This window comes from Crocodylus siamensis, chromosome 1 (assembly GCF_052110815.1).
Source record: "Crocodylus siamensis isolate JL-2025a chromosome 1, ASM5211081v1, whole genome shotgun sequence".
Classification (NCBI taxonomy): domain Eukaryota; kingdom Metazoa; phylum Chordata; order Crocodylia; family Crocodylidae; genus Crocodylus; species Crocodylus siamensis.
Window position 1 is genome coordinate 316,455,828 of NC_143395.1, and position 27,024 is coordinate 316,482,851.

The window sequence follows — 27,024 nt, forward strand, 5'->3', positions numbered from 1 at the left end:
TGATGGTCCAGGAATTATGGAAGAGCCAAAGATATCTAAGGGTGATAACTTTTATCGCACCAATTACATCTTTGGGATAAAGTAGACAAGCTTTCAAATGCAATACATTGTTCAAATACAAGTACATATCATCACCAGACAAAGAATGTTTTGCATTTGAAAGCCTGTCTAACTCTAGCCCAACTGTCAGTTGGCCCCAAAATATATCATACTAAGAAATCCTTGCCTCTATGCAATTTAAGGTAATTCCAACAGTGGAAGAAGGCCCAAAGATTCACTATACTGTAGTTTACTTTCAGTAGGAAAGGTGTCAATGGGCATTTCTATACAAGATGTTTACTGTAAAGTTGACTAATTAGCTGCACAGTAAATATATTGGCATCTACATGTGCACCCTTATTAGGCTGGAGTAAATTAATATAAATATAATACAAGTGCTATCCTGTAAAGTAAATACAAATAAATACTGTTCTGCTGCAGAGTAAAAAACTGCCTGCTGGCTAGCCCACACACTGAAGCACCCTTGTGCCACAGCCAGCCGTGCCCCAGCATATTGAGCTTTATTGGTCTGAAGTTTATTGCTTCTCATTAATTGGACCATGTAGGCACACCCAATTGTTGTCTAATAAACCTGTGTAAAGGTTAACCTAATTATTTGGACATCAGGAAGTTACAATTTATTCAGGAATTTCACATGACTATGATTAGTTAGAGTTTTTACACTGGTCAGACATTTTAATAATAGGAGAGATCTGGGAATTGCAATTAACACAACTCAACACAACAATTCTTAAAAAGTCTAAATTATGTTCTAGATATTCTATTTTACCTGTTTCACTGATAAATTTCTTTTTAAAACTTTAAAAAACACTCATATCCATCTATTATTTTGAATGGGATGAAGTGACTAATGAGTAATAAATAATGACACGCATAGTTAAATTTTACAGAAAAACATGATAAATGATAATTTAGTGCAGTCAGCTTAGAAGTTTGTTGAACCTTGACAGACATGCATACAAGAAACCCTCGCTATTCGTGGGTCTGGCATTTGCGGTTTCAAGTATTCACGAATGCTGAACCTGCATCTTAAATACATTTGCAGGAGCTCCTCAGGAACTCCGTGCTTGCTGCCACCAGGCTCCTGCCACCACTGGCAGGCTCCCACCATCACCAGCGCAGCCATGCCCCGCCCCCCAGCCGCCAGGGGTACTGTGTTCATGAATACAGATGGCGTTCATGAATGCAGTGCCTTATTCGTGGATTTGACCATTCGTGGGGATCTCAAGAACATATCCCCTGCAAATGTCAAGAGTCATCTGTATTGACACACAACTTTGCAGTCTTATAAAATTAGTCAGAAAAAGTTGCAAGGCTTGAAAATGACACTACAGGGAACATAGGTTTTTAGGAAGTAATACATATGATTTTAAGGAATTTACATGCTATCAGAATATTCAATACCATGCTATTCACATGCTATGATATAATTACCAAACCTAAGAAAAAGAATGCTCTAGCAAAACTGAAGCGTCACATTAAGTTATTGTTGTAACATTTATTCAGAACCTACTTACAGCTTGTGGTCTCATTCCACAAAGTTTTATATAAAATATAAATGTGACATATTGCATTAAATAGAATAAAGGTAATAATTACTGTTCACATCTGGCTTATTTCCTTTTCTGTTCTTGTCGCAGAGCACTTAGGTCCCCTGCGCTTGAGAACAGGGACAGCTCAAGAGAGGCCCTTAGCGGTGAGAAAGGGGAGGCGCAACTGCCAGTCACCAGGGCAGCACCAGGTGCTGGTTACTGGGGCAACCAGGGAAGCCTGCTGACAGGAAGGGGCAGGGCTTAGCCCTTCTTAAACCCAGGCAGGAGGCCAGGGTGGCAGTTCCCCTCTGGCAGCCAAGGACTGGGGAGCTCACCCAGTGCGGGGAGAGGAGCAAGGAGTGACTGCATGAGTATCCACTGGTTGCTGCCATGGGCTGGAGTATTTTCCCGGTAGGGATCAAAATGTTGTTTGACTGGATGGTTTAGCTTTACATTATAGCCCAGGGGCTTTGTGCTTTGTGTTTACTGTTTACTGGAGGACCGGGTGAGGCTATTAGGGGTTGGAGGAGGCCTCATAGGGACTCCATGGTAGCGTGGGTTCCTGGCACCTGAGAGGGCGCAGCATCTTTGGGGTGCATTGGCCCCAGCCCTAGAGTGAAGGGGGCAGTGAGGAGCCCCGCGAGCGAGAGAGGGGCAGTGAGGAGCCCCGAGAGCAATAGAGGGGCGGTGAGGAGCCCCAAGAGCGGAAAGGAGGGCCAAGACATAACAGGGCCCTGGTCAGATTACATCAGCACCATCTGTGAGGCTTGGGCTGCGGTGTACGGGAGGAAAAGGAGCTGCAGGTGGCGCCCCCTGTCATCGGGGTGTGTAGAAATGGGCAGCCTCCTGCTGACTGCAACAATCTATTAATTGAATAAGGTCAAGGCGTGGCAGGAGAGTAAGCAGGCAGTTGGCCCATTACAGGAGGGTGGAGCCACACCCAGAAAGGCTCCAATAGTAGTACTCCTGTCACAGTTCTCTTTAATTCTCTCTGGGCAGATCTATTTTTCATATGTTTATATATTATCAAAAGCAGTCACTCTTGGTCTAACACTTCTTCTGTTCCAATCAATGGGAGCATGGTTGGGAGAATCCAGGGTGCATCTGCACATACAGTTAGCATGATGTGATAAACTTTGGCACAGTTCACACCAGAATTTATTGCATCTGGGCACACCATTTCTATGAGTACCTAGGGCTACTCTGACATACCTCAGCGTGCTTCGGAGAGGCTGCCTGGGGTACAAGGGTGCTCCAGTGGGACTAGCAATCAAGCAGCCCGGCAGTGAAGCACACTTGTGCCTCAGCCAGCCCCATCAGCATCTACACATGCATTGTGGCACACTAAATAATGTCATCACAGAGTAGTAATTGTGTTTACAAGTATTAACTTATGGTGGTGTTTATTAGTTTATTGCAACCTAATAGGGACATATGTGTAGATGCTGAGACTTTACCACAGAGCTAATTAGACAACCCGACAGTTGCACCCACTGGATGTTTTTGAGAATTTTCAAGTTGTCACATAGTATTAAGCAGTTGTATGGATTCAGGGCTTCTAACTATAAAATAGTTCTGGAAGGTAGATAGTTACAGTAGATCATATGGTGATGTTTGCCAGGCATTTAAGACTGGTACATATCTTTCATAATTCTAAGGAAAGAGAGCCTAGCACAAAGATGTCCAGAGTCTTTAGATATTGTTTTCAGATATTCAGAAAAATGCCCATTTTCTCTGGTGTGACTCCTAAAATGGTATCAATAAAAACTTAAAATAATCTTCTTTATTTAAAATAATGTATTTTTAAAAGGTACCTTAAAATGTCCTGGGTGAAGTCCAGGGCCCATTGAAGTTCATGTCAAAATTCCTATTGACTTCACTGGGGCATGATAGCACCATATACCCGCAAAAAAAAATACTGTTATAGATTCCTCTTTTAAAATATAGGGTGCTTGAAGTTCCATTCTAGAGACTTTTGATGAAATATTTTTTATTAAAATATCACTATAAAAGACATAAGTTTTATAAGCAGAAACACCTGTTGCACTGAAAGATTTGGGTCACATTCTGCAATGCAAATCACCTTAAGGACAAATGACAGAGTTGTGCAAGCAGGTACTTGCCATATCCCCAAGCAGTCAAACTCCTAGCAAGCTATGTAGCATATCTCCAGACCACTAAGGTCAAAAAGTGATGTTAACATGGATACATTTGGAGTTTAGGCATATCTTCAGGCATTTCAATATTAATGATGATAGGTTTACTGTGCTCCCATTCAGCCAAAAATAAAGGGTTGCTAAAGCCAGAGCTCCTGCTAGATGCACTTTGGTTTATCAAGCAGAACTATATTTCACCTTTCTAGTCTTCATATGCTGTAGTCTACATTATTTATTAGTTTGCATGGAAAACAACTTGTCAACACATCAGTCACTCTTCACACACGGTTCACCTCCACATACTGTTCACCTCTCTCACACCTCACTATTAATTCTATTCAAAACAATATGCAACTTTTATGGCTTTCTGTGAAAGAAAACTGGCATAATTTTCATTAATGGAACTTTTCCATGGTCCCAATTCAGCTGTTTGCATAGCCAATAGAATGACTCCACATTTTACATATTACTACAACGACCAATAAAAAACCCAATATTTTCATTGGGAAAAGTATTGTAGTCATCTTCTGGGGTAAACAACAGTATTTGAGAGGCAGTCTTAGAAATTAACAAAGCTTTTTGGTTCTAGATTTGAATTGCTATGAAAAAATCTTTGTAGATTTCATCCAAAATACTGTACATCACATCATTTAAAGTTACTTAAAATAAATTATGCATTAGCCAGTAGCATAGAAAACAAGAATGTCATTACAGTGCAAATTTAGTAGGTCTAATTTGTCTCCTAATGAAAACAGATGAAACAGCAAAGTAGTATCAATAAAGATTAATGTGCTACTTAAAGGTCAATTAGATCTCTTTAGATAGGGAAGAAAAAAACAGTAGGTAAGACAGTTACCATATTTACTCAAATATACGACAGGAGTTTTTCCCACCAGTTAGCATATGGGAAAAAACCTCTTCATCTTACATTTGCATACAAGGACACGTCATTAAATACATTGTCTATCATTAACTGCTGCCAAAAGTAGTATGTGCTCAGTAATGGAAACCAACTATGAAGATGATTAAATGCAGTGAACACTAAGCCTTACTACAAAGCACACAGCCCACTTTGGACAAACATGTTGATGGGAGCACTTTTTTTTTAGCCTTTACAAATAAAGAACAGGTATTCCCTCCACAGGGAACTAGCACTGGGCAGGCCAAAGCTACCCATTACAGCATCTCTTTGATGCCAAATATACTTGAGCTTAGCTAAAAGACCAAAGATAAGCCAGTGCAACCTATGTGAATGAGATAGTGTCCATTAAGTGCAGTACCCTTCAGTGCCGACCCTTTTCCAAGTCATGGTGAGCCACTGCATTACATACATTTTTACTACTTCTTCACTTCCTCAGCTGAGCTATGCCTTTCTTTCCCACTTCCAATATTTCCTGTTTCTTTACCAGTCTTAAATGCCTGGCAAACATCACACAATATAGCCCCAAGCAGTTCACCCAGAATCCCTCTGTTGCTCCCTTTCTCCATCTGTTGCTTATGATTGCCCCATGACGTGGAGCTGGACCAGGTTGCCACATTTTTGGAGGATTCCAGGCCTCTTGACAATAATATCTGGTTCCATTCATGGGGGGGAGGGACAGGGGTAACTAGCACATGGATCCTTTCAGGGGGATATCGGGAGTACACACACATACTGAGCAGTGCTGAGCTGTGGGTTCAGTATGGCAGTGCACTGGTTGTGCCTGCCACTTTAAGATCATCAGGAACGCTGTGGAGCAGCTGGCAGGTGGGCTCAGGCCCCATTAGGTAGTCACCTGACTGCAGAGGGCCACCTGATTGGAGGAGGGCTCGGAAGACAGAGTATAAGCCCAGACCCTGGGAGCAGGGCTGGAAGTTACATCTGGGGAGCTGTTGCAATAACATTGTGCAGCCTGAAGACTGCAGTTTCTTTAACAACTGGAGGTTAGGGTAGGAACTATGAGGATGGAATAGATTCCTTTGGTCCTGGGTAAGACCTGAAATTGCACCCTGCTTGGGTTAGTTTGTGTAGTTAGTGTGTTGGGAGAGCCTGTGGCAGGGTGCCCCCTGGAAATGCCATACCTGTGCCTCCCTAGTGAAAGGCAAGGATGGGGGGTGGAAAGCTTCAGCCCTCACTGCCTTGTGGGTCACCTCATAGAGGGGAAAGGCCTGGGGCCAAGATCCACCAGGAGGGACCTGAGGTCTGAGGGGCAAAAGGCCCAGGAAGGGGCCAAGTTCCATTAGGCTTACAGAGTATGAAGCCCAGTGAGGGGTTAGAGTGCATGTGGCCCAGTGAAGGGGAAAAGGGCAGCCCAGTAAGGGGCTGGGAGAGTAGTCCAGAGAGGGGCCAGAAGGTCAAGGCCCAGCAAATGGGCCAAATGCCAAGTGTGGTCCAGTAAGGGCCTGGGGGGAGCACAGACAAAACAATGCCATCTGCAAGGCATGGAACATGGTGTAGGGACAGTTCGGAGCTGTGTGTTTGGCCCAGTTCAATAGGGCTACAAATGGGGTGGTTTCCTGCCTTACATCTATTCATTTTACATCAATGGTGGGGCAGGCGAGAGCAGGGCAGACTGCACTGAACGGGAGGGGGCATTGATCTCTTTGGATGCCTGGGGACACCCATTTCAGTTACCATGACTTGGAACACTGTTGACTCTTCTGGGGCACAGCTCAGTGAACTATATAGTAAATCTTTGGTTTTGAACTAATATTATGCATAGTGGATGTGTCAACACATGCTATTAAGGTGAATCAATAAAGAAGCTCCAAGGCACTATGTTTATACACGTGCCTGGGACCACAGTACAGTGAACCAGGTCAGAGCAGCTCCAGTTGGCAGGGGCCTGCCCTGCTGTCCCCTGATCATGCAAGTGGCCCTCCTCTGGACCCTCTCCATGCTGTCCACATCCCTCTTGAAGTGCGGCGCCCAGAACTGGACGCAGTACTCCAACTGCAACCTGACCAGTGCCGTATAGAGAGGGAGGATCACTTCTTTGGACCTGCTCGAGATGCATCTGTGGATGCATGACAAGGTACGGTTGACCCTCCTGACTGCATCCCCACACTGCCGGCCCATGTTCATCTTGGAGTCAATGATGACTCCAAGATCCTTTTCCGCCTCCGTGCTGACAAGAGGGGAGTTCCCCAAACTGTAGGTATGGTGCCAGTTGTTCCTCCCCAGATGCATCACCTTGCACTCGTCTGTGTTGAATCCCATCCTATTCTCATCCACCCACCCTTGTAACCTGTCTAGGTCTGATTGTAGCCTGATGCTTCCTTCTAGCATGCCCACATCCCCCCACATCTTAGTGTCATCAGCAGATTTGAACAGGATGCTTTTTACCCCCTCGTCCAAATTGCTGATGAAGATGTTGAACAGTGCGGGCCTGAGGACCGAGCCCTGGGGAATCCAACTGCCCGCGTCCTTCCAGGTTGAGAAGGACCCATGCACTACCACACTCTGGGTGCGGCCCTCCGGCCAGTTGGCAACCCAATTGACTGTGTGGGTGTCGACACCACAGTCCCCCAGTTTCCTAATGAGAACTTGGTGAGAGACAGTGTCGAAAGCCTTCCAAAAGTCCAGGAAGACTATACCCACTGCTACTCCTGCATCTAATGATTTGGTAATCTGATCGTAGAAGGCCACCAGGTTGGTCTGACAGGACCTGCCACTGATGAACCCATGTTGGTTGCCCCTAAGCATGCAGTCCCCTGCTGGCCCCTCATGGATGTGTGCAAGCATAATTTTCTCAAACAGCTTGCCTAGGATCGAGGTAAGACTAACTGGCCTGTAGCTTCCTGGGTCCTTCTTCCTGCCTTTTTTGAAGATGGGAACCACGTTGGCCCTCTTCCAGTCCTCCGGCACCACACCAGAGCACCATGAGTCCTGCAATGACCTCGGCCAATTCCTTTAGAACTCTAGGGTGGAGATTGTCCGGGCCAGCTGATTTGAATATGTCCAGCCCCTCCAGAAGCTCCCTAACTAGTTCCTCACTAACCTTTGGCCCAGGTGTGCCTCCCCTGGGGCCCGAGGGGGGCCCAGCAGGGAGGTGGCTGTTCTGGTCCCTACTTAGGAAGACAGAGGCAAAGAAATGGTTAAACATGTTAGCTTTGTCATTTGGTGTGACAACCAAATTTCCCAATGCGTCCTGCAAGGGCCCCACATTACCCGGGACCTTCTTTTTGCCCCCTATGTATTTAAAAAAGGACTTCTTATTGTCCTTAATCTGAGAAGCTAGTCCTACTTCCATTTCTGCCTTGGCCTTTCTAACTGCGCCCCTACATCCCCGAGTGACTGCAGAATAGTCATCTCTGGTGATGACCCCTTCTTTCCATTGGGTGTACGCCTCCTTTTTGGCAAGGAGACATTCCCGGATGCTTTTGGTGAGCCATGAAGGCTTGTGTGCTCTCCTGCTCCCTTTGATCCTCATTGGGATTACCTTCCATTAAAGTAAATAGCAAAACTTACAGTGGTTTCCATGGGGCTAGAATTTTATTCTGCAAGTTTTCTTGGGTGAGAAAGTTTCATTTTCACATAATCATCCTTCACATAATCATCCAAGCACAGGTTGGAACTGTGCTTTACAATATCAACAATTCCAGACTAAACTCAACTACTGAATTTTAGGTAGCTAATATAAAGAACATGGGGTTATACATTATGTGATTACAACATCTCAAAACAGTGAGCAAATGCTGTTCTGCATTCTGTGAAAGGTACAAGCTATAGAAAAATGCTCGTCAGCAAGAATTGAGTAATCAAGCCTCAGCTTTTTGGGTAGGTGTTGCTATTACAAAATAAATATGGGGATAGACTGTGCAAAATAATTAAAAAAATAACACTTTACATTCTCATGTAGCACACAGCTTACCATAGAAATGGGACAGTCAAAAATGACTCCAGGATCTTAATACTGGATCTTATCTAATACTGGAAATAAATAGCTCGTTGTGTAGCTGATCCTAAAATCCCTGCGACTGAGATGTGAAGAGCTTGCAGCATCTACAAGGCATGGTTAATATGTACGCATTCATACTGGAAACTCTTTTGGAACAGGCACCATCTTTTTATACAGAACCTAGGACAAAGGGCCTTATTTCAACAGCAATACTAATAATTGCGATAATGTGAGAGAGAGTGCGATAATGTGAGAGAGAGTGATATATTGTAAAATCTCATGAAAAATATTTTCTCCCATATTGAGAATTTATATAAATAGTGTTTGCTATATTAAACAAAGTTAGACAAATACTTGGATGAGATGGTTTAGAGAGGGATGATCCAGCTTTGAGAAAGGGGTTTGGATAAATAATCTCTTGAGGTCCCTTCAGTCCTTTTTTCCTTTGATTTTATGAATCACATGAACATTTAATTAGCTAACATAACAGTTTACCTTTATTACTTTGCACTAAAATTCAGGATTAAATTTTGTCTTAGATTACTGATTAAATGAAGCATCTATGATGATGCTGTTGGCAGCTCTTGGCATGGATACACATCCTATTGCTTCAAATATATTCTCTGAAGATGCAGATGTCTGTACTGATCCAATGGGCCTTTAAAAGATTGTGGATGGACACTATTAATATGGGATACCAAGGAAATTAACTAAGTCTTATCAAGCAAATATAGACATTAGGAAGAAAATTGAATAAATAGTCTCCATAACTTAGACTAGAGTCGTACTTAAAATAAAGGTACCTGGTAAAATAACTGTTTACCAGTGAAAATAATCAACTACTGGAACAACTTACTTACTTATACATTTGATTCTCTATCCATTATCTTTAAATGGAGAGTGAATATTAATTTAGAAGTTGTACTCAAGCAGCAGCTATTTTTTTGATTCAGCAGTTACTGGGCAAAGCTCCGTGGTACTGTCCTGCAATCATGTAGGTCAGAGTAGAGAGATAATCATAATAATTTCATTTGGCATTAATATCTATAAAGCTATGAAATGTGACTGATTAATGATATAGTCACAAAAACTAACACAATTGTATTTTCTGTCTCTTTTCAGGTCCTTAGGGTGGTTCGACTTATAAAGATTTCTCCTGCTTTGGAGGATTTTGTGTACAAGATATTTGGACCTGGAAAAAAACTTGGGAGTTTGGTCGTATTCACCGCAAGCCTTTTAATTGTAATGTCAGCAATTAGTTTGCAGATGTTCTGCTTTGTTGAAGAACTGGATAGATTTACAACTTTTCCAAGGGCAAGTATACTTGTTATTTTATTGCAGTTGTATCTTTCTGTCTAACCTAGTTTTCATTGTGAAGGAATTTGATCATCTTTTGAGAAGATAAAACAAGGGTGTGGCCTTCATTCTGTAGCTCTCATTTTTTAAATCTCTCGTAATAGTGAGGGGTAGTTTGAGTTAGACTGTTTATCTTTGTCTCTGTGGCTGAGACACGCAATATATCATACTTACTCTCATACCACAAGTACCTTTCCCCCAAAAGTCAACCTCCAAAATTGGAGTGCGTGACAGGTCATAAGTGGGGAAGCAGGGAGGAACAGAATCATTAGAATACTGTGCTATACTGCTCCCAAGATAGTTGTTGCTTCTCTGTGGGCACATCTACACTTACAATTAATGTAACTGAATATATCTTCAGCTCAGTTTGAGCCAGAGTACAGGCAGTCCTTGACATTACAACATTTGAGTCATGACAAATGGCACTTAGGATGTTTATAAGCTGATTCTCTGTTCTGACTTTCCAACATCAGTTTTGACTTTACAATGCTGAATCCAACACAATACCATGCCAGCGAACAAGTTTGCTGTGCCACCCATCTCCCTGCACCAATCTGCCACGCCACCCATCTCCCTGACTTAAGACCCCCAGTTGCTGTTATGATGTCATTTTTGTGCAGTGGATCGTTGTGTTCCCAGACTTTTTCTTAAAATGTAGTGGGTTTTGCCCACAATAATGGAAGAAAATTGTAAATCTGGTACAAGTGATGTTTCTAAGAAACATAGAGCAATTACTGTGGAAACAAAAATGGAAATAATTAAGAGGTCCAAAAAAAGGAGAGATGCCAACTGAAATCAGTAGAGTTTTGGATATTCCCTGAACAACTACCATGGGAATGTCTAAAGACAAGGTAAGAATTCAGGAGTATGTTAAGGGCTCTGCTCCTATGCAGTCAACTGTGATAACTAAGCAGCATGTTGGACTTATTGCTCAGGTTGAGAAACTGTTAATCATTTGGCTGAAGGATCAAAGTCAACGCCATGTTCTTGTGAGTTTAGGCATAATTCAGGAAGAGGCTAGGAGTCTTTATGATGATCTAAAGAAACAACAGGGGGAGGTAGAGTTCTAATTTTGAGCCTTGTAATGCAAGTAGAGGGTGAGTTATGCATTTTAAAAGCCAGAGCCAATTTACGTAACATCAGGGTCTCAGGTGAAGCTACCAGTGCTGATGAGGCAGCTCATGCTTTTCCTGACACGTTTGCTTAAATTATTGAAGAGTGTGGGTATTGTGCTCAGCAAGTTTTTAATGTTGGCAAAATAAGGCCCTTTTGGGGAAAAAAATGCCATTGAAAACCTATGTTGCCAAAGAGGAGAAATCCATGCCCGGGTACAAAGCTACTAAAGATAGGCTTGCTCTTTTGCTTGGTGCCAGATCTGCAGGTGACTTTAAACTTAAACGTTTACTTGTGTAACGTTCAGAAAATCCCAGAGCTTTCAAGGGGTATTCCAAGGCATTTCTCCCAGTGATGTGGAAATCCAGTCCTAAGGCGTGGGTCAGTAAGAACATCTTTGAGGATTGGTTTAATCATCAATTTGTGCCAAGCGTCAGGGATTATTGCAGCAAGGACAATCTTGCATTTAAAGGATTGTTAATTCTCAACAGTGCTCTTGGTCATCCTACCATCCTTGATGACATGCATCCTGACATCAAAGTGGTGTTTCTGCCTCTTAACACCACCTTACTGGTTCAACCCATGGACCAGGAGCTAATTGCATCCTCTTATGTGCACATTTGCCCAGGTCATCAGGGCAATTGAGAAGGAAGGTGGACCAAATTTGAAGTAATTCTGGAAGGGCAATGTTTACCATGCAGTTATGAAAATTGGTGAGGCATGGAATGAAGTGCAACCATCAAATGTGAGTAGTGTTTGGAGAAAATTGTGTCCTGAGTTTGTGTCCGACTTCCAAGGCTTTACAGACACTGTTGAAGAGTTGACCAAAAGTGTTGCTGAAATGGGCAAAGAGCTCAACTTAGACCTTGCACCAGAGGATGTTAATGAATTGCTGGCATCACATTCTGAAGAACTAACTAATGTGGACCTCATTGAAATGGAACAGCAAAAAGTGGCAGAGGAAGAAGAAGATGCGCCCACTGTTGAAGATGTTTACTGCAGAGTTGCCCAATTAGCTCCTCAGTACACATCTTGGCATTTATAGATGTGGCCCTATTAGGCCACAGGAAACTTATAAACTCCGCAGCTGGTTTGTAGTTGTAAATACAAGTACTGTCCTGCTGTGGAGTTTTTCATGCACAGTAGTGCATGTGTAGACACTGATGGGGCTTACTGGGGGCATAAGAGTGCTACAGTGTGGGGGCTGCCTGCTGGCTAGCCCTGCACTGGAGCACTGTCATGCCACAGCCAACTCCTCTGCAGTATGTTGAGCCAGGTTGGAGCATCCCTGGGCTGGCAGACTGACTCCTGGGGCCCCCTGCCAGCTGTAGGCTCTATGCCCTGGCTGAACATGCTGCAGTACCAGGCATATGTTCAAATGGCACACTCGGGAGCAATAAACTCTGATGTAATATGCAGTAGTGTTTCTTTTTGTGAATTAATTTAATGTGTTCATGCGTCCCCTGTTTTCGAAAAGACTTACTTTATGTCACACAGTTAGCCACAATCCTGGAAAAAAATCTATTTTTTCTACATTCTTTCTTCCAACTGCATGACTTATTTGAGGGTGTGGGGTATGGAAGAAATACATTTTTGGGGCTGATGATGACATAGCAAAGCATATGGGTCTAACAGTGGTCAAGACTGCAAGGGCCAGGGTGTGTATACAATTGGGTATGAACAGTGTCTTATAAAAACATATACCTGGATATGAAAAATGGTTACTTCAAATTTTCGTAGGAACACTTATTTGTACAGGGTGATACAGCCTGCCTGCATTGCCAAAACACACATCTAACTTTTGGGCATATTTAATGGATATTTATGGATGTGATATCAAATCAAAATGAGACACTGAAAAAAATCAGTGGAAATTAGACATAATGTATTTAGTGAAACACACTGCTTTGAATGAAAATGTTACAATTTCTTTAATAGTATATTAGACATAGTGTACATGGATTGATTCCAGTCTCAATTTATTGGTTTCAGTCATCCTATATTGGTTTCACAATCTGTTTTAGTGGAAGTGCATTGGATGGAACAATTAAACCAAAATGAATAACGCTGCCTCAAGAGTCATGCAGTTAATAAACAAAATTGCTAAGCAACAATTTGTAATGATTGACCTGAATTACAGATATGGGATATTAGCTATAAAAAATGAAGGAAAAAAAAAATCTACCCCAAGGGGAATAAAGTTATTCTGCAATTTCTATTCTGGGCAGTAAGAGTTATAAGGATTGTGAAGAATGTAATAAGGTTTCCTTCTGAAACACTGGAAAAAGAGAAAAGAGGATGCTAATAGGTACATTTTTTAAAAGTCAGGCCTCTGTCTAATTTAGATTATAATGGCACTAGTTATACGGTCAGACCCAATGTACAACTTTAGCTAAGCCTTGAATTCTAACCTGGAAAGGATTGAAATTTCTGTGTACTGGATTCCTGATATACATTTAACTTGCTGTTTATGAAAATGGTTGAAAATTCCCTAAGAGAATTATACTTACATAATCAAGATAAGATAGATTCAAAGTAACCTATAGATTTAACTAACTGAACTGATGTAATGTTCCTGAAAGATCAAGCTTAACCCAATATTGTCAACCTATATCACTATATGTTTTAAACATTTAAATTAATGTGGACATTTTAAACTGGATCAGATCTAAATATGAATTTCTTTAATTATATTAATGTCTAGCAAAGAGATATAGGTACTTTTGTATGCTACCTAAGAGGAAAGAAAATATTCCCTTTGAATGATTATCCATAAGTTGAGTGTCAATGGAGATACATTTTACCTGAGAGTTTAACTTAAAAGAATAACATTCCGAAAAAGAATACTTGGAGTCAATTAAGGCTCATAAGAATTTGAAAAATATAGCTGGTAATGTGTGTTTGTAGCTTTCTAATTGAAAAGCTCTTATTCTGTCAGTAGGCTCAGTGAAAATTTACTTTAAAGAAAATTCAGTATGGGGCGAAAACTGACCTGGCAATTGCCTCTTAAAACATGTCTTACTTGCAAAGGTTGGGAGACTCCCATTGACAGAAGTGATCCGTTGTTGTCCCTGAATAAGGATGGTGGAATCAAATTCAGAGCAGCAAAGTGTGAGAGATAATGTAACTATTCTGTTTCACATTCCTGGCATGCACTATTTTTAAATTGTGCTTGAAAGAAAGGATTCACAAGCAGAGAAGGAATGAGGGCTGTGGGCAACTATATAAGCAAAGTTATTATTGTGGGCTTATTGGGCTATGCCCAGCAGCAAAAGAAAGTCTAAAACAGTAGGCATAAGTTGCTGGAGATGGTTTCTGCCACTTTCTAGATGCTGAGGACTGGTACATTTATAAAAATGATGGCACTATAAGCTAAATTTTAAGCCTGTGCACTAACATGCCTTAAAACATTGGAACAGCAGACTAAAAATAAAATCAGTTCTAAACCATAAATACTATACAGGGAGGCACAGTATGGGTTTTGGAACAAGTAGACCTCCTCCTTTCACTAATGCCTATAAATTGCATGTTTTTACATGGTTACCTGACAACAGTCAAGAGGCACAAGCTCAATGTTGCTATGGCTACAAATTTTGCTATTCTTTTGACCATTGCAACTTTTCAGATGGACTGACTTTAATACTGAGTAAAAAAAATGTAGATACATATTTTATAGTTTTAACAGATCCATCATCCTTGTAATTTTAGAAACCATCATCCAAGATAAAGTAAATAGCAAAGCAAAAACAGTTTCTTGTATAGATTTACTGTGGCAAAGTCTGTCTTTGTTTATACCCCATACAGTACAATTGGTTATATATTTAGCATTACCTGGTATTTAAGTCAGCTCATGGTTTGGTCTGCTATTTCAAAAACAGTTAAAAATCTAGAGCTCCCCTAATAGCAGTGAAGACATGTACCTTTTGCTTCAGTACAGGTGTCCAGAGCTTTTTTTAAGCTACCTAAAGCAATGCTTTATCTGGCCAATTAAGAGACTTTCTCAGGTGCAACAAAGTCCAGCAGCTGTAGTGGGAGAATCCCTCCCCCACTGATCAAATATTCCATTTGAACAACATCATCTGTAACAATCTGAACAAGCAAACTCCACTGAAAAACACACCTCTCTTAGAAAGTGTTTTGTTTCTTTCTATCACATTACGACCTTGATTTTGGTTTAAGGACAACAACATCAGAACACTAGTAATACTGTATATGTGTCTTCTCTAACATCCTCTTCTAAGCCCTAAGGGAAACAAGAGGAGGAAGTTAGGTCTAGATCAGGCGTGGCCAACCTGTGGCACATATGCCACAAGTGGCCCAGGCAACCTCTGTGTGTGGCACATCACAGGTTGTGGAGAAGACAGGCAGTAGAGCAGCTGATAAGGCGGAAAGCAAAAAGCAGAGCAGCAGATCGGGCAACGTACAGGAATCAGAGTGGCACTTAGAGAGGGTGTGGAGTTAACTTGTGACACACCTGCCAAAAAGGTTGGGCCCACTGGTATAGATAAGAGAAAAGCAGGAGATGTTCAAGGAACATTAGGCATCCCATACAGTACTCAGAAGTTTAAAGATGCAATACACAATAAAAAGGGTACCATGGTCACTTCACAAGAGGAAGATATGCAGGGCCAGAAGGACACAACTCTCAAGGCAGCATTGAACTGTGGCTCAATGAGCTGGGCACACATCTGGAATGGAGGCTGTCCTAGTTTCTGCCTCCCATTCCTACTGCCCTCAATACACATAACATAAAATAGTCATTGGACAAAATATATAGATAGCAGCTGAGATAAGGACAGGAACAGGGGCTGAATCCAGGATGCCCTCCCTTTTAGAGCTATAGCAGGCCCTCTCTTGGCTACCCATTGCAAAAGAAAGGGTTAGGGACAGTTCTTAGCTCTCCTAGGCCCTATCCTGATAGGGCATTATCCTGGGAAGGAGAAGATGCAAGTGCAAACTCTCTCTAGCTGAGGTAGCTCTAGAACCTGAGTCTCCTACTTTCTCGGCACATGTCCTAATCACTAGGCTATTAAACTAAAAGGCAGGAGAACTGCCCTTTATCACCAAACAGTTGCTCATTGTGAGTTTTCTGCATTTTACCAGGTGTAATAGGAACACAACAGAGCATTTTGAAAGGCAACTTGGCCAGAGTGGATCCCTTCTGATCATGCTCAAACCAGTTGAGTGGCACATTTGAGAATAGGACGTAAAAACCCCCGTAAGTGTCCCATAGTGCCACTTGCATACTTAATTTGAGCCTCATAAATGCTATATACACATCTAAAGGGGGAGTTAAATTTGGGCATAAACTTCTCTAGAATCTTCAGGAGAAATATTGGCTGCTCCTACAAAATAAATACTAAGGAAAAGAGGACTTTTATTTAAAATGAGTCAAAATTGAGATCCTGACCCCACTGAAATCTTCTTGACTTCAGTGGAATTAGAATAACACACCTGGAGCTGAGGCAGGGCTCCAAGCAGCAATGTGATTCATGCAGTGCAAATTGGGGCTGCATTAGAAACTTTGAAGAAGAGGCTAGATAAGCATTTTGTAGGAATGGTTTAGGAATAGTGTATGCAAGGGTTGGAATTAGTGAATCATGTGTTTTCATTTAACCTTATGACTGTGTATGCACATGCAGGCACAGAGGCATGTGGCAACACAAACTGCATGTGTGGAACATTAAAATATGCCGTACACTGCAAATTTGTAGTGCAGCTACAAAAATTGCTACTGGTATTTCCCAGTAGCAAAACGCAAAAAACCAAAACAAAACAGGAAAACAGTGACACAGAACATGAGAAATAACATGGGCCAGAATAAACAGAGGCTTGGTCCTTCAGTGAGATACTCTAGCCATACTGTAACACTGCCCTTGCCCAGCTCCTGCCAGCATGTAGGAGCAGTTGGGGCCTATGGAGCAGTAGAAATGTGGCTGCTGGGAGGAGCTGGGCAAGGGCAGTTTGCCCACAGCAGGACAATGTGTCATAGAACAAAGCACATGTACGAGTGGGGTGTGCTATGCCACAAAATAGCAACACAAACAGAGATGACCTGAGCAGGGTGTGGGGCCCAGGACAAAGTAGCCATGCGGGGCCCTACCCCCACTCCAATCCCATGGGACCCAGACCCAAAGAAGCTGCTGCCACCAGCAGCAGCAGCGGGGGTGGGGGGGAAGGGGGGGTATCAAGCAGCTGGACTTAGAGCCACTGCTCTGCACCACTGCTGCTCCACTCAGCTCCACGGGGCCCCCCAAAGCATGGGCCCGGGGCAGTCACCCTGGTTCCTCCCCCCGACTAGGAACAGCTCTGGGCACAAATTTACACTACTGCAAGCACACACCCCTGCTCATTTGAACATGGCTGATGAGTTTATGAAGGAGTCTCTCCAGGCTGGCAGCAGGCTCAAGGGGGTCAAGCCCTGGGCTCCAGATTATGGAGAGAGGCAGACTGGGGCACGAGACAGGAGGCAGCCCCCACACTGTATCATCCTCATGTACCAGCCAGCCCTGGTCACTGCATTGAGATGGCTTAAATTACTCCACCATAGGATAGCACTTGTTCCAGACTGTACTATCCCACAATGAAGTTAATGAATTTACTGCACCATAATATGGGTACACGTGCAGATGGTGATGTTTTACTACGGAGCTAATTAGTCATATCTTCAGTAAAGCACATGTATAGGTGCACCCAATGTGTAAATGGTAAAGAAATAAAGAAAAAAAAAAGAAGTGTAAAGGAGGGGCAGAAGCTTTATACACAGTAGGCTGCAAGTTATGCTCAAGTCACTCACAGAAGTTATCCCATAGATTTCAATGGGATTGCTTCTGAGTAAGACCTTTGGGATTTTCCCGTTATTTTAAATGAAACATCTCCTCTCTAAGTGAGTACTTTGTAAGTAAACCCTAGATTGTTTTTAAAAGCATGATTCTAGCCCCTTGTGTTATAATCTTCTGTGGGAAATTACCAATTACATGTACAGAATTCTTACTTTTGCTAGCATATTTTCAGTGACCATATCCCTGATCTTCCACTTTATAAAAAATATATAGTTTGCCTTCCATCACCAAAGCAACTAATTAAGTAATAGAGCATGAATACCCAAAGAAACTGTCAGTCTTCTGTAACATGAATTAATTCAGAAGTTCTACATTTGCATAAATCTCTAAGTCTCATTTTCACAGCTGTTCATTCTGTCAGCTAGATAGTTGTATTTCAAATTCATTTTAACATTAATGGTGGGAAATGTACCTTTCAACTAAAAATATCTTGCTCTGAAAGAAAGATTGTTGGGTGCAGAACACAAAATCATTGTGCACTGCCTTATTATTTTCTTAAAACTAATATTTTCCAGTATAAGTGTAGTGGGGCTGTCTGTGGCAGGGCAGTCTCCAGGCAGTGCTACACATGTGCCACTCCAGTGGGGCATCGGAAAGCCTCCACCCCCACTGCCTTGTGGGTACCCTGTGGAGGGGAAAGGCTGGGGGCACACCCCGACAGAAAAAGCATACGGCTCGGGTCCATGGAAGGGGGCCCAGGGTCTATGGAAGGGGACCAGAAGCGCAAGATAAGAGTGGGCCCAGAGAGGGACCAGGCCAAGGTTCTCAGTGTAGAGCCTGTGGCCAGTTGTGAATGCAGATGGTTTGAAGGGCTGTGTAGAAAAGGGCCTTAGCAGAGAATTAAAATATAATTCCTCTCTTTCTTTAAGAAAAACTATAAGATTCTAAAATGATTAATATATCATTGAAAATGGCTGAAATGTTTCATCAATTATAAGATATATAGTCACATACAGAGGGATATTTAGGAGATTAAAGTAGACTGAATAATTTTAATATAATATTTTCCACCTTTTGTTTCAGTAAGAGCAGCTTAAATAAAGCTAAGGGGAAAGAGTGGCACTGGGCAAAGCCACCTCGCACCATTAGTTGTTTCATAGATACTGAACGTTTCATACACTATATTCATGTCAGTGACAGTTGCACTTGGGTTGAGGCTGCCATCTTGGGACTCCAGTTGTTTCCTCATGGTGGGTTTGGTGCATGTGCTTGTACATGTATTTGGAGTCCAAGTATTCTCTGGGCCAAGTTGTCTTTCAAAATCAGACAGTGCCTTTTACATTTTCTGCTTTTTCCATAGCACTGAAGTCTGATTTTTCTTAGCAGTTTGTTTTGACCTTGGTCAGAATCTAGTGCAGAACATGAAAGATAGTGGGAGCTACAAATATAGCCTTTTATATTAACTATTCTTCAGGGCTTTGAGCAGGGTGAAATAGAATCACATTTAGTTACTTAAGGCATATCTATTATGCCTAATAGACAGAATAGATCTGGCACTTAGTGGGTGCTTCTACACAAGACGTTGTACTGCACGTTATACTAATCTAATGCACAGTAAAGTGTCACCTTCTACACGTGCTCAGCAATTACTGTGCCGCCATCTATTAGTCTGATGAGCTATTTTCTAGTACATGTAGAAACAGGTACTAGAAAATGGCACATTAACACATGCACCATACCATACATGTAGGTGCTGACCAGGAGCAAATTGTTCCTGGTCAGCATAGGCAGCAGGGGCCACAGGGGGCTGGGATAGCTGTTCAAGCTTGGTGAGACACTGCCTGTCAGCCCCATGGAGATTGGGTCCCAATCTCCACAGGGCAAGAAGGCAGCTGCCCAGCAGTCAGGACAGCTGTCCCAGCCACATGGAGTTCAGGATGGGACCCGATCTCCGTGGGGCAGGGTGGCAGCTCCCCGCCCAGCCAGGAGAGCTCCCCCATCTTCCCACGCATCCCAATCTCCCTCTGGCTGGGATGGAGCTCCCCATCAAGCTGGGACAGCTCCTCCCCACCCTCCAGAATTCAGGACTAAGTCCCCTTGCCCCCTGCCAACACAGGATTAGCACATGAGAACTTGGAGCTCCCCCTGGCTGCTACAGGGGGGCAGAGCAGGGTAGGACTGTGCTGCTCCTCTTGGGCTGAACTTACTCCTGATGGGGACGTGCATGTAAATGTACTTCGGGTCGTGCTTTAATGAGCCTGAATTTTCTGCACAGAATATTCAGGTTCGTTAATTGCAGGTGTAGATGTGCCCAGTGTGTACCCTTATTCTCATGTAAACTTTCCCAGTCTGTCTAATCTGCTTTTGAAAATATCCAAGGTAGAGTTATGGGTGGAGATTCTATAATCTTTCAGTGTAGCCTAACCACTTCTGTAGTGAGAAAGTTCTTTGTAATATGCAACCTAGATGTCTCTTGTTATTATTTAAGACCATTGCTCCTTGTCTGTTACCTACAGCCACTGAGAACTTAATCACTATCCTCTTTAGAACTGCCCTTTATGTATTTGAAGACTGTTTTCTCTTCTCCAAGCCAAGTAATCCCAATTTTTCCAATGTCTTCTCACAAGTCTGTTTCCTACACCTCTCATCTTTCTTTTTTTTTTAGTTTGCTTTCCACTGAACTTCCAGTTTATGTCTTTCTTGAAATGCAGCACTGAATACTTGACACATTACTTCAGACCAGGCCTTAGAAATGCTGAATGGAGTGGAAGAACCACTTCCTTTGATTTGGAGAAAGCAAGACAGTGTAGCACCTGAGAGGTGGTTCAGAGAGGCATGAGCTTTCATAGATGACATGCTACTTTATCATTAAATTATATAGCTTTACTAGACATGTTTAAATGCAAAGAAACAGCATTTAAAAAACAGTCAACCTAAGCATGAACTGACAGGATAATAAAACGCTGGTAACAATAACTTTCCACATCCTCAAAACAGCATGTTCTTTATATTTCATTCACAAGAGAGAACATCAGAGAGAGGACATGATAACTAACAAAGTTGAGACTATGTTTACAAGTTACAGGTGGTTACAGTCCCATTAAATATGAAGTTGTTTCTGTTTCAGCATGAGAAAGTATCTAATACTTATTCACAAACCTAAAATCCCTTCTTTTGCTTATCAAAATAAAAATAACTGGCTTTTCTGCTTTGCTAAACTTATTCCATACAATTTTAGGCTAATGGTCCTGTAACAGGGGGCCTTCTCAGGGCTGATTTACCTTTGGTCTGCTGACCTGTTCTGGGCCAATTGCCCTCGTTCTCGTCTGCCACGCCTTGATGTTAATTAAATAATCTTAATAAGCAAGAGGCTTCCCATTTCTTGCCCCGATGCCAGGAGGTGCTATCTGTGGCTCCATACTTCCCCTACACTTCAGCCCATACCTCGCAGATGGCATCCTTTGTTGTCAACATCAGCAGCCCCACTCTGGGCCCCAGAGTGTTTGAACCCTACCTGGATCCCTCCATTCAGGCAACCTATTCCACCTTCATTCTAGGCTGCATAGGTCCCTGAACTGTTCCCCCTTATGGGTGTGGTCCACTGGGACCTTTGGCTACACTAACCCTGGCCTCACCTCCAGGCCAGTCAGAACCCCAGGTCTTCAACTCTGGGTGTCCCTCATGGTGACCCCCTGGCTCTTCAACCCTTCCGGTCCTGACCCCAGTATTGACCACTCGGGGTATTTCAAGACAGGTTTATGAATCTATGGCCTCACTCTCTCGCTGGCGTCCACCTTCTAGACCCTACAAGGGGATAACCCACCCAGTTGTGGGAGCTGGGGTTAAGGCACCCCGACCCACCTTTCACTGGGGTGTTAAATGGCCTGGCATTTCCTGGGGGCTCCTGCGCCACTGAGAGCCCCACCAGGCCACCTGCTCCCAGCAGGGTGCAATTTTAAGTCATGCCCAGGACCAGGAGCCTCCTGACCATCCCCTACCCTGCCCTTACCTCCAGAGTGGTCCACAAAGCCTCACAGCCCGCTGATATTGCTGCACCTCCAGCCAGCAGCAAGATGCCCTGTTCATATGGGTGGCCAGAGCTCTAAAATGGCCACCGCAATTAAGCACTTGCTGGCTGCTTGGCCCCAGGTCTTAAAGTGGCAGGCACAAACAGTGCCCTGCCACAGGTCCACAGAGTAATATAATGTAGTATTTACACCTGTAACATATGTGCTATTTTTTTTTCCAGGCTTTCATGTCAATGTTCCAGATCCTAACACAGGAAGGATGGGTAGATGTCATGGATCAAACTCTGAATGCAGTAGGACATATGTGGGCACCAGTAGTTGCTATTTACTTTATACTTTATCATCTTTTTGCTACATTGGTAAGTTCTGACCTGCACATTTTCATTGCTTTGTTTTAAATTGCTGAAGTACTTCCTGTGATGTGTATTTTAATCAGCTTGCTAAATCTTATGTTCATTCTCAAATTCTTATTGATGGCACTGGGATTAATTCTTTGTGTGATGAAATCTATTCTTTAGCTTCATGACCTGTGAAAGCTAACCTTTGCTCTCTGGTGTGGGGTTTTCCATGCCAAAGACCCAATCCTAACAGAAATACTGTAATTGTTAACTACCAGGAGTCCTCAAAGTTCAGATGATCAGAGGGTGCAACATGGGCTTGTGCATATCATGTAGAGATGCTTTCTTCAGTGTCATTGTATTTTCTTTGTAGCTTTAATTAAACTGAAGACAAATATAAAGCCTCAGGGTACAAACTGCTAATTAGAATTCAGTACAATGCTTTTCTGTTTTATGATGAGGAAACAAACATAAAGGAAGTATATGATGCAACATATCAGATAACAAAGCCACAACAATTAATAAAGCAAGTCCTGTATCTGTATGGAAATATGGATTAGAGCGGAAAAAGACACCTTTCCTTGTATGTATTTTAAATGACCAAGGTTACATCTTTCTACATCAAAAGCAGAATGGAAGGGAGTTCTGCAGAAATAGTAAAACAGTTAGGGCCTTGGTAGTGGTTATAGAAGACACCCTAATTCCACTAGTTTCTGCTTCTGTTTATCACATATCTGCACTACCAGCATAGCACTTGGGCATATTTATTCATACTTCCCATTTCTTTATTCGCTTTGTGGCCCTTTCCCTTCCCCTTGTCCAATGTGTAGACTGCATGATTTGACTTACTCTGTTTGCCTACATCCTAAAAATACATTTGATTCCCAAAGCAGCTTTTATTTATATACACACACACACACACAGATAGATAGATAGCTAGATAGATAGATAACACAGTTGTTAAGCTGACTAGGAGAGTTTGATGCATCTCAGACTCCACTTTCTCTGATAGTGTGATAGATATTCTTTCCCCAGTGTCAATCTTTCCTCATATAATAGTACCTTTTCAAAAGAGTCGGCCAGGATAGTTTAGATTTAGCCATTTTGCCCAAAGAGATGTCTCCCAGGGTGTCTTTGCCTCATCTCCAGCCCTCTTTTGGGAAATCTGCCATTCAAGAGCCAAGCCCTTGTTTTCTCCCATAGATTTGTTCATGGTCCTTTCTCCTCCCACTAGAGTTTCCTGTAGTGCATCTGTAGACAGCATTATCACACAAGGCCCCTACAATTAATAAAGTACAGAAGAAATGGCAGGCAGTGGTGCTTCACTTCTCAGGTTTTCCTCAGGCTATGGATGCAAAAATCATAAAAAAACAAAAGGTATTTCAAAAGAAAATGACAAGGCAGAAAATATGATGAAAAATACTTGTGATCAGTGATGGAATGTGGAAAAGGTCAGGTTTATACTGAAAACAGCAAAGAGATCTAAGAATAAACAGCAATAAGCAAATAAAAGAAAGAAATCAAATGAAGAAATAAATGATAACTTTCACCAGCCAGAACAAGGGGGAGTGTTAGAACTAAGAGGTGATAATTGCATGCACTTGGCAAAGGAGACTGTATGAAGTTGGAAAGAAATTAATAGGTTTTGCATTAAAAGCTGAAGAAAAGTTGAAACTTGAAAAACAGAAGCTGTGCTGGAAGTGAAGACTGTTATTAATCCAGATGGGAATGAAGGCAGTTAAACAATAAATTTGGGTTTAACTGTTCTTTTGCGATAAGGTCGCTAAGGTTCATGGTGAAGTGAAAAGACAGTTAATGGAAATCTTGATTTTTTGACTTATTACATATAGAAATATGAAAGAATAAAGTCTGAACTGTGATCTAGTGCATTTCTCCTAATGTAAATCGGTACTGTACTGTTATGGTCAGGGCTGAAGAAGAAAAATACCATACTGGAACATTCTGACAGGATGACAGAAAAAAATCTTACTCACAGTTGGTCATGATTAAAGTACTTCATGCCAGTGATGATGCATTGTATCTGATTTCTGTCTTTCCTTACCATTTTAAAAGGCCACTTTAACATTTCACTGTGACCTCTGCACTAAAATCTGTTATAAAGTACTGTTTAATTATTTGGCATATTTAACATGCTTTTCATAGCAGCTGCAGAAAAATCTGTTAAATACTGATAGAGTAAATTTGTGTCCAACCATTCTTCCTTCTAAACATTTATGTATTAAAAAATTGTTTAGACAATATAATAAGGAATTTAAAGTTCATATCCCTGTGCATAGGCATATTTATTTTATTTACTTATTTTTCAGAAGTGCCTATGGCACATAAATCTAAGTTCCATTTGGAAAAGCTGTGTCACTAAAAGTCAGTGAAATTAAGGTTCCTGGATGCTTGTTACTTTTGAAAATGGGATGTAGATTGATAACAGAAAAGGCCAGATTTACAAAGATATTTAGGTGCATGGGGAGGCAAAAAGGCTCTTAAGTGCCGAAGTCACTTTTACAAGATCTTTCATACTGTTCTCAAGGAAAAATAATAGAGTTTCCCCCTGGCAGTTTCATGGCATATTCACTCTGGGGGGAGAAACTTCATGTTATAGTCTCACCCCTAATAATGCAAATGCTTATTGTGCAGTAGTGCAATTTGGGGCAGGGTGAACAGGACAGCTGCTATAGGCACTGACTTGGAAGGGCAAAAGAAGCAGCTGCAACCAGAAGTTACTATTGCCCTGGTGCCCTGGGTGCCTGGCTGGGCACGTCTACACATGACACTACATTGCCATAGCAATGTGCTACAGTGACATAGCATTGGGGGTCACAAACCGCGATGCCACAGCTATGTTGCTGTAGCGATGTGCTCTCTCCTTATAACGCACCACTACAGCAATGTAATAGCTAAAAATAACTGTGTGGCCAGCACAGTGCAGTATGGGCTGTTATTGTGCCATCATTTAGGACTTCCTTTTGGATGCACCCGCTATGTCCCTGTGCTGTTGCTTATGGCTGTGCTTAACTCCTATGAGCAGTCCCTTTAAAATCACTGCAGCTAACTGTAAAGTTAAGTACATACACATTTACAATTTCCTGATGTAGGGAAATTGGTGGAATTGTCTATGTTTCCCTCCCCCATACACTGGTCACCCTGTACTAATCTCCTAATTCAGTTAGCATCAGTCATATTTTGGGCTCCAATGGCCCATTGTTAACACACATGCCAGTCAACACTATGCAGTTTCAGTAGTTCACTATGCATTATATTTAAGTTGTAGGTTCATGAGATTCTTTCTACTAAAGTTTTATGTAAATGGGGAATTACTACATAGTAAGCTAAGGTGCAAATTAATTGTTCACTAATTATGGCACACTAACACTCTATATGGACACTTTTAGCACTGTAAGTTTTGTCACCATTATTCCAAAAGATATACATCTCATCTAAGGAGTATGGTCCTTTTCTACCCAGTGAAATGCATCTCTCTCCTATTCATGCAATACTCAGCCTTGGGTAGGTGCACGTAGGACTCCAACTGTTTCAATGGGCAGCTTTATGCATATTTATTATGTTACAATCCAGGTCACTGGTTTCCTAGGTGAGTGCCTATGCCTCTCATCTATTAAATAGGTCCCCTTTTTCCTCCTTTTCTATTTTGTTGCCGGTATGCATGTCCAGATACATGTGTCATCTACAGAGCGGGGTTACAGGTCCAGGAAGAGATTTCCTATTGGCACATAGGTGCCAAAAATGCCATGTGGGTGACTGAGACAACTGAAAAGAAATAGAATATACCCATTGAGTAAAATCCTAGCCCTACTGATGTCAATGGCAAAACTCCCATTTATTTCAGTAATCAAGATTTTACGCAAAGTACTTAATTGTGCTCTTTAAGAAAAGTAAGACAAATTTAAAAAAAAACCTTTGAATTGTTTTTCAGATTCTACTCAGCTTGTTTGTTGCTGTTATTCTGGACAACCTGGAACTTGATGAAGATCTGAAAAAGCTTAAACAAGTAGGAATATGCTTTTATCTTGCTGGAAATATTTGCAATGAGACATAAAACACCATGAAGATTGTGCATTATATGTTTAATAGACAATAGAATGTATGTTAGAACATAGAAATGTGTTAAGTAGTACATAGAAAACTATGAGGAGACTTCTGAAGTGGCACGGACAGTAAAAGTCATTTTAAAAAGTCATTTTAAACTGTCCAGCCAAATATAGCTAACACCATTTAAAAAGTCTTGATGGATTATCAAGGATTTATTTATTGAGAACTAACAAGGTCCTTGGTCCATTTTACAAAGTTTACAATAAAGCCTAAATAGTTCTAGCATTGTGTTTGCACAATTCTCTTCTGCCACTTGGATCCTCAGCAGAGTTTATTTAAGCCATAGATTTTGAGTGCCATGCTACCAGAATTTTATCACCAAAGCTAAAAGAGTGAATTCCATTAGCCAATAGCTAAAGTAACACTTTATAAGTAATAGCATCTCAGAAGCTCTGGTCTAGCAGACAAGCGATTACATGAGGATGTAGCACACTGTTATCCATTGTGTTACATAAATAGAAAGATGTGATGCAAAATACCTAAATGTGTCCATAGTCTTCAGCTATATGTGAATTTACCCATTTTGTGAACACAGTTACATATTTAGACCATAAAACTTGAGATAATTTTTGTATTATCCATTTGTGTCTTCATTGTGCCTGTTATCACTGATTTTTTTGTTCAGCTCTCCCTTTAAATTATCCACTTCATTCT

The 27,024-nt window shown here is 41.8% G+C and overlaps 1 protein-coding gene across 4 annotated transcripts in view; it reads left to right on the forward strand.

Moving 5' to 3' along the window:
- NALCN (sodium leak channel, non-selective) overlaps positions 1-27,024 on the forward strand; it is a 486,033-nt gene that overhangs the window by 280,698 nt on the left and 178,311 nt on the right. For all 4 annotated transcript variants that reach the window (XM_090022644.1, XM_090022651.1, XM_090022634.1 and 1 more), the window contains 3 exons: positions 9,751-9,942; positions 22,129-22,266; positions 26,195-26,269. In XM_090022644.1, coding sequence (XP_089878770.1) covers positions 9,751-9,942; positions 22,129-22,266; positions 26,195-26,269 — 405 coding nt within the window. The remainder of the gene's footprint in view (positions 1-9,750; positions 9,943-22,128; positions 22,267-26,194; positions 26,270-27,024) is intronic.